The sequence below is a fragment of the Calonectris borealis genome, chromosome 5, assembly GCF_964195595.1.
Source record: "Calonectris borealis chromosome 5, bCalBor7.hap1.2, whole genome shotgun sequence".
NCBI lineage: Eukaryota > Metazoa > Chordata > Aves > Procellariiformes > Procellariidae > Calonectris > Calonectris borealis.
Window position 1 is genome coordinate 30048894 of NC_134316.1, and position 15958 is coordinate 30064851.

The window sequence follows — 15958 nt, forward strand, 5'->3', positions numbered from 1 at the left end:
CCCCAAATTTTTGAGGACAGACAAAATCCCAAGCCTCTGAAGTGAGGACTGAAGCACAGTTTCCCCTGAGCTGACCAAAGATTCCTCTCTGGGCTAGGAAAGTTAACTGAATGTAACTGCATTTTTGGAAAGTTAAAGGAATTGACCTAGAAGTCTGAGGAGACAGCTTTTGTATGGGATTAAAAAGAAAGTAAAATACCTTTCTCCCAAAGCAATTCACAGTGGTAAATGGCTGAGAGCTTGAAACCTTTGTCTGTTACTTACAGAATTTACTGTTGAGAACACAAAGTGAAGGAAGTCACCAGCAAAATCTGCAGCTTCATTTACACTTGTGAAGAAACTACCTGACTCTGAAGAAGCCACTTTTTCTTGAAGACAAGGCTTATGTCTCTTTCCATTACTTGGAAATACAGGAGACAGCTGAACTCAAATAATGCAGATAGTCTGAGTCCACTTAACTCTAATTTTGAGCCAAGGGAAGTCTGGATTCAGAAGGAGTTATATTCTTCCTATTTCCATACAAATTCTGGCTCCAATTAATATGCTGTCTTCGAAAGTGAGTTCCTTTTCCTTGCAGAGCCCTAGCTTTTGTCCACCACAGTACTAGGATTGTGACTGTGTGCGTAGAGGTGACTTTGAGGCAAGTCTGGGTGGAAAGGAACCTTTTGTGCATGCTTAGGAAGGATCTCCTGAGCTCACTTAGTTTGGCTGTGCTCCGGTTTCTCTTGTCCAGATATGAAATTGATACCCGACATGCCAATGCAGTTGCCTGAATAAGACAGGTCTCAGACTGGAAGGTGGCATAAGGAACCCTTCGGACAACCCTGGACAGATGTTTGTTTCCAGAGATGTTCCGAATTCTGTAGGTAAGCTAACATTGCACTTGTACCTATCCTGGCCCATTCAATATCCTAGCTGTGGAAGCCACTTTCCCCAAAAGATTACTTCCCCAATCTCACCTTGTGGTGCCTGCTGTCTAAGTTCAGTTCTCTCTACCACAGCCTATTCCTACTGAAATAATTATGCCATTGAAACAAAATACAAACCAAGGGTAACCTTCAGTATTCACAATTATTCCTGAGAATTTACCTCTTGACATTGTGCAGTCCTTATCAACAAAAGGAATCCAGAATCACCACAATGAGAGAGAAATTCATGTTAATTCCCAAAGTAAAAAAAAAATAGCCATTCATATTACACCAAAATGCATATCAAATATTTGTTACTGGGATAAACCAGAGAATATCACATGGGAATAGACACTGTAATTTTTACTTTAGGCTTTTATGACACTGTTACTGAAATATTGTGTTCAGCTGTGGTTTCCTCCATTCTGAAAATATATTAGAAAATTGGATAGGACTCAAGTAAGAACTACAAGAGTGATTAGACTTCTGAAAGTCATTCCCTATAGTGAAAGACTAAGAAAGCTCAATTTATTTAGATACTGAAAAGAAGGTTAAGAGGATCACAATACCTACATGTGGAAGAGATTTCTGACAGTAGGCAGCTCATTAATCTAGTGAAAAAGGCATAACAAGATCCAGTGTTTGGAAGCTGAAGCTGAAATAAGACTACAAATGAGGCACACTTTTTTCACAGTGACAGTAATTAACTGTTGGAACAATCTGCCCAGGGATGTAGTTGATTCTTTATCATTTACATGCTTTACATCAACATTAGATACTTTCTAAAGAGATAAACCTGTATATCAAACAGATGTAGAAAATACTGGATGAGGTTCTCTGTCTGAGGTCTGCAAGAAGTCAGACTGGATGCTTATCACAGCTTCTTAACATTGTACCTCAACAAAACAGTTCTACAAGTGCTCTGTACTTCAAGGACCAATCATCTCATGACCATCACGTCTATCCTTTTTGTGCAGTTCAGTTCAGACTGAATGGAAGTGGTCTCCAAAATTCATCTTCCTGTTTGGCAGGTGAAAAAAGAACCCTTTCAGGACAGATACGGGCATCTTCAAAGATCATCCCAAGCCATGTTCACTGTCTGGCATCATCACTCCTGGAGATCAAATTACATCAAAGCTGCCAGTAAGCACACACTGGAAACTGTTTGAGCACTGGCTTTGCCTGATGCTTCCACCCAAGGAACATCTGTTGGGCTGACTCCAAGCTAGTGATGGGTGAGTCAATATGTAGACCTTGTAAAACGTTGGAGCTTTTAGTCTCAAGGCTGCCAAATGGTCTCTCAACATAGCTGTCTGTATGAAGAATACAGTTCCTTTATGTTTAATAAGGATGTTGGAGAATCAACAGCCTCCATGAGGCTGTTGAAGAAACCAATTACAAAAGCAAAACGTATGATGAGGTTAGGTGAGCTGTTAATTTTCCTCTCAGATCCTCAGTAATATTTGTGTAAGAAAACCTGCCCTTTAAGTCTTCAGGATAGGATGTTGGAGCAAAAGAATAGAGGAGAAAAAAAAGAGCACAGAGATAGAAACTACAGGGAGCAGAACAAGAAGAGTAAGTACCAGTGTCTATGCACAAAATAAGCAGAAACAGCCTGACATATAAGGGTAAACAGAAAATGGTGTGCTAAAGTATTAAAGAAACAACCTAAATGTTTATCTTCAGAAAAACAAAACTAAACACCCCATTTCTTCATCTCTAGGAAGGGACAGAAAGAAATATCTAAAATGTAAACACAAATAAGCACTATGCCCTCAGAGCGTGGTATGAGGGTGGAAGCCCACAGAAAATCACACCTGGACTTGCCATACAAAATACTTGCTACAGGCTTCTGTAGGCTTTTTTAGAATACCTACTTATCTAATTTTTTTCTTGTGACACTTAAAACATTGGCAACAGACTATGAAATCTTGAAAAAATACTAAAGGGACTTTTTATAATATATACCTAAGTAAGACAATATAACACAGATTCAATATAAAATGGGTAAGCAATATTCCTCCTATTTGATTGCTTTGTTATCTACCCTGAGTGTAAATCTTAATGTTACTCTGAAAACTATCTCCTCACAGACATGGGTTAAATTTTCTAATGAAAAGCTCATTAAATACAGTATTCTTGCAAAAGACATGAAGATAGCGTTACTAGCTAAGAACTGGACTCTCAGTCCTGGGACGTGGGAAGAGGGCTCTATTCCCTGCTCTATCACACACTTCTCATGTGATATTGAACAAGTCACTCTTGGCTGGCTTTGCAAATGTGCTCAGCAGCTGCTTCTTATGATCAGATTACCAAAGTGCTGAAATCTTTTGAAAATCTGGCTATTTATTTTGTTGCTGAATAGGATCAGAGATCTTTTGAAATCTGGCCCCAGTTGGGGTGCTGTGCTCTTTTGAAAAGCTAGCCCTAAATCTGTATATGCCTCAATTTCTCTATTAGCATTATCAGCACTGTTCTGCTTCATCAAGAGGATGAGAAACAGCTGGCATACACAGCAATTCAAATTTGAAAGGGGATATATAAATGTAGAGTTGCTCTGATAGTTGTAGAAATGTCATATGTACTTAAAAAAGCAAACAAAAAAACAGCTCCTGATTTTTCCTAAACCTTTACACAGTCGTGGTTTTCTATAAAATCTGAAGTGACATAATGTTGACATTATTATTCAGCTTGCTACAGGTAATGTTTGGGAATCGTCTATATGTATAAAAATGTGAACAAAAATGTTTCTTCCCCTTCCTTTTATGATTATGAATATTCATTTAATGACTTTCCAGATGATGAAATAAGACACGGAATTTTGTACTTGCATGTGGTACCACCCCATGCAAAGCAAAGCAAAAACAATTTTTATATGATACAAGTAGAACGCAAAGTGACACACACACATGCTTGTGCAGATGCACTCGGCTAACTCTGGGAGTAAGAATTATAGGGAGTGACGTGCTCAAGCACTAAAATTAAGGTAAGCATTTTCAAACAGCTCCATTTATGAGGAGGATTGTGGCACAACTGGAGTTAAGTAGTCTATTAGGGATTTGTCCTTCCTTCCTTAGGAATAGAAATCACAGTATGACTAATTTCAAAGGTTTTAAAAATAAAAATATTCATCTTGGCTTAAAAGCTAGCAAATAAACAGAAAAGATGTTTCTTAAGGGAGCTCGATATTTTAAAACAACACTTAAGTTCCCAACAGTGTGGAAATTCTTATTTCGCTCGCAAACTCAGATAGATGTAGAGGCTTACATGTTCTCTAAATTGTACGCTCTCTAATGAAGGGTGTTCTTTAATTACAGACAGCTAATGAAAACAGTTTTTACTGATCTCTCTAATGTCCTGGGAAAGTCTTTACTATGGATTCATTGTATTCTACTTTATATCCCTGATTGAAATGGGAGACCACAAGAGCATAGGGATTTGGGGAAAACTCGATTTCCTTCCTCTGGCTTCAAAGAGAACAGTTGCAGAAATTAAGCTGCGTTGATATTGTGGTCAAACTTTGGTCAGACTGTGGTTATAGTTGCATATTATAGCGATATAAAATCACTGCACTTTGGTTTTTAAAATTGCTGGGTCTACCTTCAGTATCTAAATCTCGCTCCGTTGACCACAGGTATCCGATATAACTATTACATGAAAATAAGAATTATTATTAAATCCATATACTTCAAACTTCACTTCCAGGGCTCTGACTATTTACTCCAAATATTTAGACAGTCACTTTGGAAAATACTAATAAATACATAAGTGCAAACATATGAGATGGGAAACACAGATTTTCTCTTTTCACTTAAAAAAAATGTTTGTGTGTTTTCTTTCACTTCAGACAAAATATTTTCTTTGAGTCATATCTTTTGACTTGTAATATAGAGTGATGTAACTCTTGGGAAAACAAATATTATAAAAGTCCATTCATTTACACTGCTTTATTCCCTCATGTCTACATACTAATAAGGACATGGCTCCCTGTCTGGTGGTTTGTTTGTTTGTTTGTTTAAGGTCTCTACTACATTCATTATCAGTTGATTAATTTATTTCTTCACTCTTCATACAGATGTATTTATTATCCCTGCAACAGACTCAATAAGGTCTAAAAGATGCAGTCATTCAACTGGAGATATACGGTGGAAGTTCAGATGATCCAGAAAACCAATAAGCTACATTAATAGAAGAAACAAAGGCTAAGCTCTACTGAATTTAGCAGGACTTTAAGTATGTCTTTACATTCTCTGCTTAGTTGAGGAGACTAAGGTCTGATGGCTATACTGAAACGTTAAATCCAACCACAAGATCCAATTCCTCAACTACTTTCATTTGCAAAATGGAGCACTACAATGTTAAGCTTTACTGAGGCTCTGTCCAAAACACTCTTCATAGCAAAGACACTTTTCTTCTGTTCAGAAAAGGACAAATAAAAAGACAAACAGAAGTTCTATCAGATATTGCAATCTACAGATAGCAACAGCCTTTTTTGATTTTACATGTCAAAAACTACAGCAGTGATTTCTTTTTGTCTGTTTCTGATTACTAAAAGCAAAGAGCAGAACAAGCTCTTTTGGCACACCGGATTTATTGCACATCTGTAATTGGCTAACCCCATCATGTGCGTTATTTGAAAAAGTTATGTAGACTGCACATATAATTTAAGATATTCATGCTTCTAAAAAAGACCACCTGGAGCTAACCCATGCAACATAAAACATGAATGTAAAAATCACATGGAAACATTTTATTAAGGGTTTTGGAGAAGTGGACTGTTGTGGCACTGACTTTTACACAGCCATTTCTACTGGATGACAATCCAGTAGACAATTATATAATGACAAGAAATTAACTTTTTAATTCAGAAATTTTCCCTGACTTATTTTACCATCATCGCCAATGCAACTATCGATACCATTCTCCTCCTAACATATCTACCTCTGCAAGTCTGAAGCCCATGCTCTTGCCAAAGTCCACTCAGCCAATACAGTCGATGTTCTCAGCCATGAATTATAATGACAATACCCACCATCTTTTAGCTGGAATGAGGAAGGTATGTTCTCCACTCAGGAGTGAATTTTGAATGATACAGTGAGGATTACTGTGCACAGAAAGACATGCACATTGAAGGAAGAAGGAATGCAGTGAAAAGTTTAAAACTTTTTCGGGTTTCTTTTACATATTAATATTCTTCACCAGGTTTTCATTTACCAAGACTGCATTGAGAATGCAAACATGTAGGGAAAAATACAGGAATACAAAAAGGAGAGAGTCAACAGCGGAAGCTGAGTCCAAGAGGAAGACATTATGCGTATTCGGTGTTCCAGCTAAGGACTCAAAAAAAAAAAGAATGGCTGAGAAAAATAAACTGTATTAAAAGAACATAATGAAAATGCAAAAATTACCAAGTCAGTGTAACAGCACAAGAAGAGACAAAGGAAGATGAATTGCAGTGTAATAGAATAGAAATACAGTAGTGGCTGGGAGTGAGAGAAAAGACATTAAAGTCACCTGTTGTATTTCCTTGCTCTTAAAAGCACATACTGTTTGGTTGTTTTCCTATTTAATTGTTAAGTTGTAAGGTGGAGTTCTAGCAATAAACAACTCTTCCAGGGACTGACATCTGATTGACAACATTTTAGAAAGAGTATTAATTTGTTACCAGCAGTAAATGTTTTGTGTCTCCACAGAAGTGATGGATAGAACTTTTTATGATACAAATAAAGCACCATGAGAAACGAAATCATTCTATCATTTCTGCTAGCAGAACTGGAAGGATCAGGTCGGTACTTTTTATGCTTTTGCTCATGCAAAAAAAAAGACAGCTGAACTTGAAATGCTTTTCCCATTGTTCCTGTTCTGCATCACAAGAAAATCAAAACCTTTCAAAGTCTTGTAACAAAATTAACTTCAAAGCAACAACCAGTAGCCTGGAGTTTAGGACAACAAAGATAAAAATGAATAAAATAGTAATAACAGTAATAATATAATTTTCCATTTCATTATACTGAAATAAATAAATTTTAGGAGGTTTGATACTCTCACTAAGCTGCACAGATCATTCTCTATGAATCAAACATCATTGTAATTTGCAAATTTTAAATCAGCACCTCTGCCATGTTTACTCCCAGTTCATTGATGATCATGCTGAGTGGTTTCTGCAGAAAACCACAGAAACTCCTGCCTTAATAGTACCTTTCACTTCAATCTGCTTTCCAATATCAATTGGTTATACAGTTAATGTGTTTAGCTTGGTTCTGCCAATATAATGTTCTTCCAAAATTTTAAAACCATAATTCATATGCACTAGTAAGTCAAATGCCTTACAAATACTTCAGTATACAATGCCTATCCCAGTTAATTGGACTTGCAATTTCAGACAATTAAACTGGGTTTGTTTTATAATAATTACTTTCCATTTATCCATGTTTGTTGAAAAAATAGACAATCTTACTTTCATCCCTTTAGGGGAGGAATTTTCCCAATATTTTGCCTACAACTGCTTTGAGGCTGGGACATCCAGTGCTAAGACAGCTCAGTACTGCAAACTTCACAACACCAACACGGCAAGAAATGGATGATGCTGAAAATTGTATCAGGCTGATATCAGAGGTAACGCGATTCTTTGTCTGAAGAACACATAAAAGACAATTTATTCAACAGTTCTGGAATATCTGAGAAGCACTGCAAGCTGGGACTCCGGAGAATGATGCCCAAGAGTTTCAGAGTCCCTTGCTTGTACCATCGCAGGTAACCCACTGAAGAAGCAACACAGAACTGCATCAACCACAGCGAGGTAATGCCAGTGGATATTACTGAGATGTCAGGGGTTTCCCTGCTCTGTTAGGAAGATCTGCTTTTTTTGGCACATCTAAGAATTATACCCTTTTGATTTTTAAGTACTTTTAAAGTTTGATTCAGACATGAAAGAAAGATTTCTTGTTTCCCCAGCAGAAAAGATAGAGATAGCATTCATCATGTATGGGTACGACTCAAACACAGAGCTGGCAGTTCATGGAGCCTCACACTTGGGACACCAGCATTTGGATTCCAGTGGCAGAATAGTTTTGCAGGAGGAGCTTGAGAGACAAACAAGGAGGAATGAACAAGACGACAAAACCCACAACAAGCTATAATAATCCCGTTTTGCTCAAGCAGATATGATATGAACTCTAACAGCAGAATTCTCCACCCCAAGTTTTTGTATTGTTGGTGACTATGACTGTGTATGCTCCATGAACACTGCTGTTGACAGTAACCTGAACTATAAAGACCTGTAGAATGTATTCTGTACAGGCAAGCACTTAGAGAAACCTGTATCAAGCTCTCATGTCTTTGCTGCATCAGCAAAAGTTTTACTGTACCTTACTGCTAATAAGCCTATGCCGTTGCCAGAACTCTTCCAATTTCTAATACATATAAAACCAATTTTTCTTTCATTTTTCTAATCCTGATAGATTTTTCCTTAATGTCTCTGCTTCTCTTTGTCAACTTTCTGCACCTCAGACATTCCAGTTTACCTTAATTGTTATATATTTCCCTTTTATTCCCGAAGTTTTACATAAATACACATACATGTTTTTTCAAATTACTGATTTTACTTTCATTCTGAAAAAGGATGCAGTTTTATAATTTTCAGGTGCATAGGAAATCATCATTTCATAAACTTTTCTTTAAGAGTTCTAGCCAACTTCTATTCTAATTTTTCCATCAAAATTTTTCCTCACAATCAATTTCACATAAGTTTCCCCATTAGGCAATTAGTCCTTCAAAAGCACTGAGTATATTGGTTGGCACCCTCCTCCATTTGCAGAGATTGAAAGCAATCAGGTCATGATCACTTGTCACTAGGCAACCACCAACTCCAAGTCCAGCATTCAATTTATCTTATCTATCACAATGAGATTCAAACAGAGCTACCTCATTTTGGGTGCCATATCTTTCATACTAGAAAACCATCAATAATTCTCACAAAGAACATTAATGTTTTACCACTGACTGTCTGAAATTTCCAGCCCTCGTTTCCTACATTCAAACAACACCTTATAGCCTTTTTCTTTAACCTATGTAACAGGTCAATGACTAAGCAACCTACTCCTACGGCTGCACTGCCCCTGTGGCCACATAAGCAGGTTTAGAATGGATAGGCGTTATGTTTATAATCAGTGTTTGATACTGGTGCACAGTCAGAGTACTTTATAGTGGCCTACGCATAAACAGGAATCAGATTCTCATAAGAACAAGAAAAATGCCTGCAAGATAGCGAGAAATAGATTATAGGGCTATCAAGAATTCTCCAGCACAAGAGCAGAAGTTCCATGCAAAGCGGGACGGCCAGATTAGGAGACCCTTTTCATAACAAACAATACTGCCAATTCATCTGCGTTATGCTGTTTTCATCTATTGATCTTTTCATGTCTAACAGTGAAAAACAATGTTTTAGGCCACAAACGCTGAGCAATAAAGTAATTCTTGTTTCTCTGCCCCTGTAGATGGTTTCCCTGAGACAGAATTGTGTGGTGGTTCAGAAGAGATGGCTGGTCTTACTGGAAGGCTTGTGTGGTTTGGCAGGGAAAAGCTTGTACTATCTTGCATCTCCTGCTCAGAAGTCAACACTCAGTTTAAAATATGAAAGGCTAACAAAAGGTAATGTTATGTAAAGGGTTTCCACAATGAGATCATTCAGAAGAGAACCATTTATTTATCTCTTAAAAATGCATACATATCCAGCATAAAAATTATTTAAATTAACGGAAGTAATCCCACTTGACATTTGGGATAACAATTACCATACTTTCCAATTATCGTTATTGCTTATTTTCTTTCCCAGAAAATTCAAAGCGCTGGACTTATTTCCTCAATGCCAAGTTCCGTAGTACGATAAGACATCAAGTTCATTTTCAACCTATACTTAAATACTTCGTTTATGTGGAGAATGGATCCTTTGAAACACATACTAGTTTGAAGGAAGCAGGTGTAATTTTGTTTTAAAGCATAATTTTCTTTCTTGTGATTATCAAAAGATGTTCTATTTATTTTATTACCAATGCAGAATTGCAGTAACATTGAATGGTTTATTGCAAGCAACACGTCAGAGTCATATTTAGTTACACTGGGCAAGAACAATTTGGACAAGAAAAATTTCAGTCCACCACAAACACTTTTGAGAGCATCTGATTTCTTTTCATACTCTCATATATTAATTCTAGAACACAGATGTGTAAAACTACCTAATTTGAGAACACGTAGAGATGGCTAAAGTAAAAGTTACATTCTTCATGCAACCTCCCAGTTGGTCAGTACTATTTACTGAAGTCCTTTTCACTCCTCAGCTAGAAACTCTCATTCACCTCCTCTCATACGGCAGAAGATAAGTGAGATTATTTCACTTATGTAACATAAAATGTAAAGATTTGGCTTAAAAAAAAAAAAGCTCATGATAAACCCCCTTATAACTTCATTGTGGATAATCCCACAATCACTTTTTTTCATTCAAAGAAAAAACATGCCCAAACTTGCCTTACATACTCTCGTTTCTATATGTCATGTCATTCAGCAGGAAATTATACTCATGACCTTGCACAAACACTTGTATCTCCAAAGACAGAAATGAACACTTCATTTCAACTAAAAAAGAATGAAAATCTAATAACTATTTTGATGTCACCATGGCAAATTTCCAGGACAAGGGTTTGCAAAATTAGGCACAGACTACTGGGTTTAATTGCTGCTTCAAAAGAAACAGAAATGGCAAATGCTGGGAACTCTGCTCAAGACAAAGACTCATGAGCCTTCTTTTTATAGTGACGGTGGCCCCGAGTCAGTACCAGTGTCCCAAAGATTGCCCAAAGAGGAAATACATGGCATGACTTTACATCAGCCAAACACATTCAACACACCAGAGAACATCATGGTGCCTCACACTCCTCCTCCCCTTTCCTCTCTTCACTTGAAAAAAAGGAAGAAAATATGGCTTGGTAAAACCACCTACGACATAGTGGAAAAGAACATAAAAAGCTGCATGATCTTTGAACACTTTCAGCGACAGTTTATGCTAAAAATATAAAGAAATTTGGAGTCAAATCATTTGAAGGCAATGATATTCCAAAATATGAAGGTGCTCAGGAGGGTTTGATGTTGGAAAAGGACTACAGGACCTGGTATGGGTCAGGCAATCAGAACGCACTAAAGGACTTCAAGTGCCATGCCGTGTAAAGCACCACTTACTGGCTGAACACACAGCATATACTATAAAAATACTTCCATTCCCAGATCTGAACTTTCAGAAAACTCACCTTTGAGTGCAAAAAATTAATTAGCAGCTGATTTACTGTTCTCCTCAGAACATATCCCTTAAATACTGGGAGTCAAACAAAGACTTTTGGAGGGTTGGAAACAGAGGGGAATAGTACTGTTATTCATAACATATTGTATGTAGTATGCAAAGAATAACAATTGTATTCCTATGATTCTAAATAACTTTTGGATTATTTTCTGCCATATGAGAATCAAGACCTGGTCTTTAAGAACTGTAATCTTTAAACTCATCTGCTGCAAGTTGTGTGTGTATTTTGTTTACAAGGACTAATACTTCCTACGTACAGCAAGCCTTAGACAATGTACCAAAAAAAATTGACTGAAGTCTGCTGTATTAGAAGATGGAAAATTTATCCATTTTTAGCAAATGTCAAATCATTGGCTATTGCTTTTAAGATTAATAAAAGATATAATGGTTTCTAGATAGCCTCTAAATAAAGATTACTATGAATGGAGAAATGATTTACCAATAGTCACCACAATGAGATTTCTTTAAAGGTTACAATCATCAGTTATTTAGCTGAAACACTGCTGAGAATGCCTGGTCATTTCTTGAATAATGCATAATGTTCATTGTAGATTTGATCTGTATTATAACAATACAGATATTTCTAAAATAATGGAGAAAACTATCTGTTACTTTCCAATTGCTCAAGATATTTCCATGAAGTAATTGACTCTGAAAATATTATATGAAGTTACCTGAGTGTTCATTTGCAAGCACAACTTGTAGTGATCACTACACAATAGGCATAAGAAAACAAACGCATCAGCCTTTATAGACTTTTAAGAAAAGCTGTGATAAATACAGGGCAGAGTAAAGGACCTTCCTGAAACACTAAATTAAAGTTATTAAATTGCTGTACAGTACAAATTTAAAACTAAGCTTTGAAATTTAATTAGTAACACAAGCAGACCATCACATTTGGGGGAAGGAAAAAAAGAAGAAGAAAAAAAAAAAAGCAGTTGCCTACGCAATGTAAGTACCTCTCATATAATTTTCCAAATACCTTTACGTCTATTCAGAAGATTGCTTGGGCACACACAAAATATAATGTCTAGTGTTTTATTGTAGGATTATCAACCATACTTCACATGAAGCTGCAAGCTATTTATGTGAGCTTGTTTATCCATATGAACTTCTTCAAGGGCAGCAAAAAGCCACCTTAATAAATGAAAATGAATTTCTTTTGATGTAATTTCATGAATGTTTGATCAGAATGTGTTAACAGGTTTCTATGTAAGGAGAACTGGTGAAGTAATAAAATATACCTGTAGTATACAGTTAAAACTGCTTATGGGGAATTCTCATACGATGAAACACTGTTTCATTATTTCGATATACTGACACATAAATAATACAATCCTAGTTAAGTACTAAGTACTCAAACAGGGGAAAAAAAGCAAAAATCCTTCCCTAGCCCTTTCCCACCCCTTATGTCTAGAGGAATGGGAACCATATCACCAGATGGGTGGAGGAGCAGGATTATTATTAAAAGACATTAAATTATTAAAAGACATTATTATTAAAAGATATTATTATTAAAAGAAAAGACATTAAACGTTTACCTAGCTTTTTTATAGGGAGAAATGTGTTAACCTAGGCCAGACTATTTATGCTGTTGTCTAAGCATAAGGCTTCATTCTCCCTTAAAATTCTTTTCTTTATTAGAATCTTTACACAAAAAGGAAGCATCAGTATTCAGATATTCTTATTCCACAAGAAGATAATGAAAAACAGATCCCAGATACTCTGAAAACATACACAGAGATCTGAAGAGAGATCAGACCTTCTGTAATACAGGACGGGTTGTAGAAGCACTGTATGTCTGTTAGCTACAGGAATTTTGGGAGGAATTATTTATTTTAACAGCCAGCTCACAGATCATGCAGCAGAGTCCACTTTACATCCGCCTTGAAACACTGTTTAATTGCCTGAGAATAAACTCTCATCCTGAAAAAATGGGGAACATTTGCATATTATATCAGAAGCCTGATGAACCATGTTATACTCATGCTCTGGATGATGTAATTATTACCTTTTTTTTCCTCCATGAAAATTATATATGATGTGGCAGATAATATAAATGAAATATATGAAATGACGCAAATATGTCCAGCTACTAAATCATCAGCCTGGAAGTCCTTTGGTTTTTGCCCTCCAAGTCTATCTCCATTCATTGAAAATTACAACTTAACTAATATTACTTCCTTTAAATGGAAGAGCAGGTAAAAGCCCTTTGCACCATCAATACCAGTAACCCTTCATGGGCAGCTGTGGGCTGATAAATATGATTCTACTTCCCGCTCCTCCCCCCACCCTTAGAAGTGGCTTTTTCTTTTGCCTCATGCTATGTACAGTCTACCTAGTTTAGTGTAGATTAAGAGTTTAAGTTTCATAAAGTGTGGGAAAAAAACTGAAGTGCTCAAATCTCATATGCCTTTTTCCAAAATATGTTTCTTCCAAAATGTGAGATCAGTAGCTGTAATAAAACAGGGTAGTTATCTGTCCTGTCAAAGCCAGGCCAACTACAATTCCCAGGTTTTGGTAACTTTGAGTTCTGCTAATGCAACTTGCTCCCTAATTGAAAATACTTATCAAACAGCAAGATCAGCAAGATCACACTTATCTACAGAAGTGGCATGAGCAAAAAAAAAAAAAAAATCACAAAAAAATGTCCAGTTTACACAAGTCATTGGAAACACTATTTAGGACCAACACGCACACAGCCTCTAAAATAACTGTCTGATTCCTCCATTACCTGACTTTTGTGGCAACTCATGTCTAAAACATTGATTTTGCTGCCCAGCTGCTTATTTGACCATGAAAAGAGGGTGTTTAATATTGAAAACAGTCTACTTTGGCTAAAATGTTGATAGATGCCTACTGGCTCAGAAGTCAAAATAATTTCTATGCACATTACAAAATGATAAATAAAATCCTAGTCTCTAACCTGAAGATTTAAAAATTTGGATGTGATGCTCTTGAACTTCAGAAATACCTGATTCTGCCTTTAAGGTTTGGCCAGTAAATTAAGGGATTAAGTCCTCAGGTGAAGGACTAATGCCATCCTCCTCTCAAATGCATCCTTATATAAAATACTAAAACAAAGCAACAGAATCATTGCTAAATAACGTCAAACAATTTAGTCTATGTCACCCAGAAGACTTACAGCTGTAATAGTTATATCAACAGGTTCCTTGTTAAATAAAAAGTAAATAAAATAAGAGGTTTGTTTCACCTTCACATGGTGTCTTTCTCATGCAGACCTCAGATTTCCACATTTGTATCCCTTTAAAGGATTTGATATGCAGGGAAAGAAGAAAGGATGATGGTAAAAATTTCAATTTAGAGGTTACTAAAGGCTGCCATATTTGATACTATACAACATATTTACTCCATACCTTTTACTGATGTATTAGGTGGAGGTCCTTCCATTCTCAAGTTCCATGGAGGATCGCCTTGATTAGCAAAGTCCCTCATTTTCAGATAGCTAATTGTAAGACGGATGATGGATGCCTTGTCAAGCTGGCTGGTAATGGCTGCAGGCAGTGGCAACAACTTTGCCAACTCATAGAATTCAAAATTCTCCTTTCCCCGGCGAGAGCGAGCAGCATCTCGGGACTTTTCCTTCCTCAAAGCTTGTAAACTGAAAGAAATAAACAAAGTAGGACATTCATCAATATCAGTGTTCTGTCACATTTATCCAATTTGCTTTTTCACTCCTAGTCTTCTATACAAATTACCACATTTTCAAATACTGTTGCGTATGGATGTACAGACTTCAGGATACATTTAGTGGTACTCCAGTCTTTGAATGATTAAATTAAATAATGATAATATTTGAGTTTCCGTGGTAGCCAAAACATTAAGTAACTACTCCTAACTCATTTCAGCCGCTTTCTTCTTAGCCTGCCCTTCCTTTCTCTGCTGCCAGTCGCAAGAAAGGATTCCCAAAAATGCTGTGTACATGTGAGGTTTATCTGCATGGATGCCATTGCTTCTCCTGATCCATTGTAACCCAATTTGTCTAAGTTTGTGCCAAATGCTGACTATTGGGAAAAGGAGGTTAAAAGCAGATGACTGACGTGTGCCTCTGACACAGGGTTGCAGTGCCGCCAAGATGACCAAACAGACTGTACAGTACCTTCGGAGCCGCAGAAGTTTAAGACTGGCGTAATAACATAAACCTTCCCGAATTTCATGAAGCTGCTCTTTATGAGTTGTTCAGCTGTCCTTGCTGTGGGAATAGCAACCTTTGTCAGAGGGGCGAGCAAGCAGTTAATACGGTTATGTGCTTCACATTTCTGATTGTAATTCACTACCACATATGTGTCAGACTGACAACTTTTTGGTCAGAAAGGTCTTTCTGCTTTACATGAGCAGGTGGAAATGAAAAGACATTCATTTACTCCTGTTGCGTCAATGTATCACTTGCTATCACCCCTGTGCCACGCCTAAACGTAACTCAGATTTTACTCCTGGGCTATTTGTTTAATTGGTGTATAACTGCCGAATGCACATTGTGATGACAGCGGGTAACCGCTGGGGTCTTCTCCTGATCTTTCCCTGAAACTCAAGGAAACTCAAGTTTCAGTTGGTTTCAATATATGATAATACAGCTTTGCAAGGGAAAAGGAATTAACTTTTTTTGTTGCATGGTTTGGGACAGACACTTCCCAAAAGATTAGGAGTCAATGTGTAGATAATACAAAGAACAGATATTGCC

General features: G+C 36.8%; 1 protein-coding gene across 6 annotated transcripts in view; it reads right to left on the bottom strand.

Annotated features, from left to right (window-relative positions):
- The window catches only part of NPAS3 (neuronal PAS domain protein 3), a 623692-nt gene that overhangs the window by 418655 nt on the left and 189079 nt on the right, over window positions 1-15958 (bottom strand). For 4 of the 6 annotated variants that reach the window (XM_075151690.1, XM_075151693.1, XM_075151692.1 and 1 more), the window contains one exon: window positions 14634-14878. In XM_075151690.1, coding sequence (XP_075007791.1) covers window positions 14634-14878 — 245 coding nt within the window. Of the gene's footprint in view, window positions 1-14470; window positions 14522-14633; window positions 14879-15958 lie in introns of all 6 variants that reach the window. The other 2 variants (XM_075151691.1, XM_075151689.1) reach the window with 1 other exon arrangement.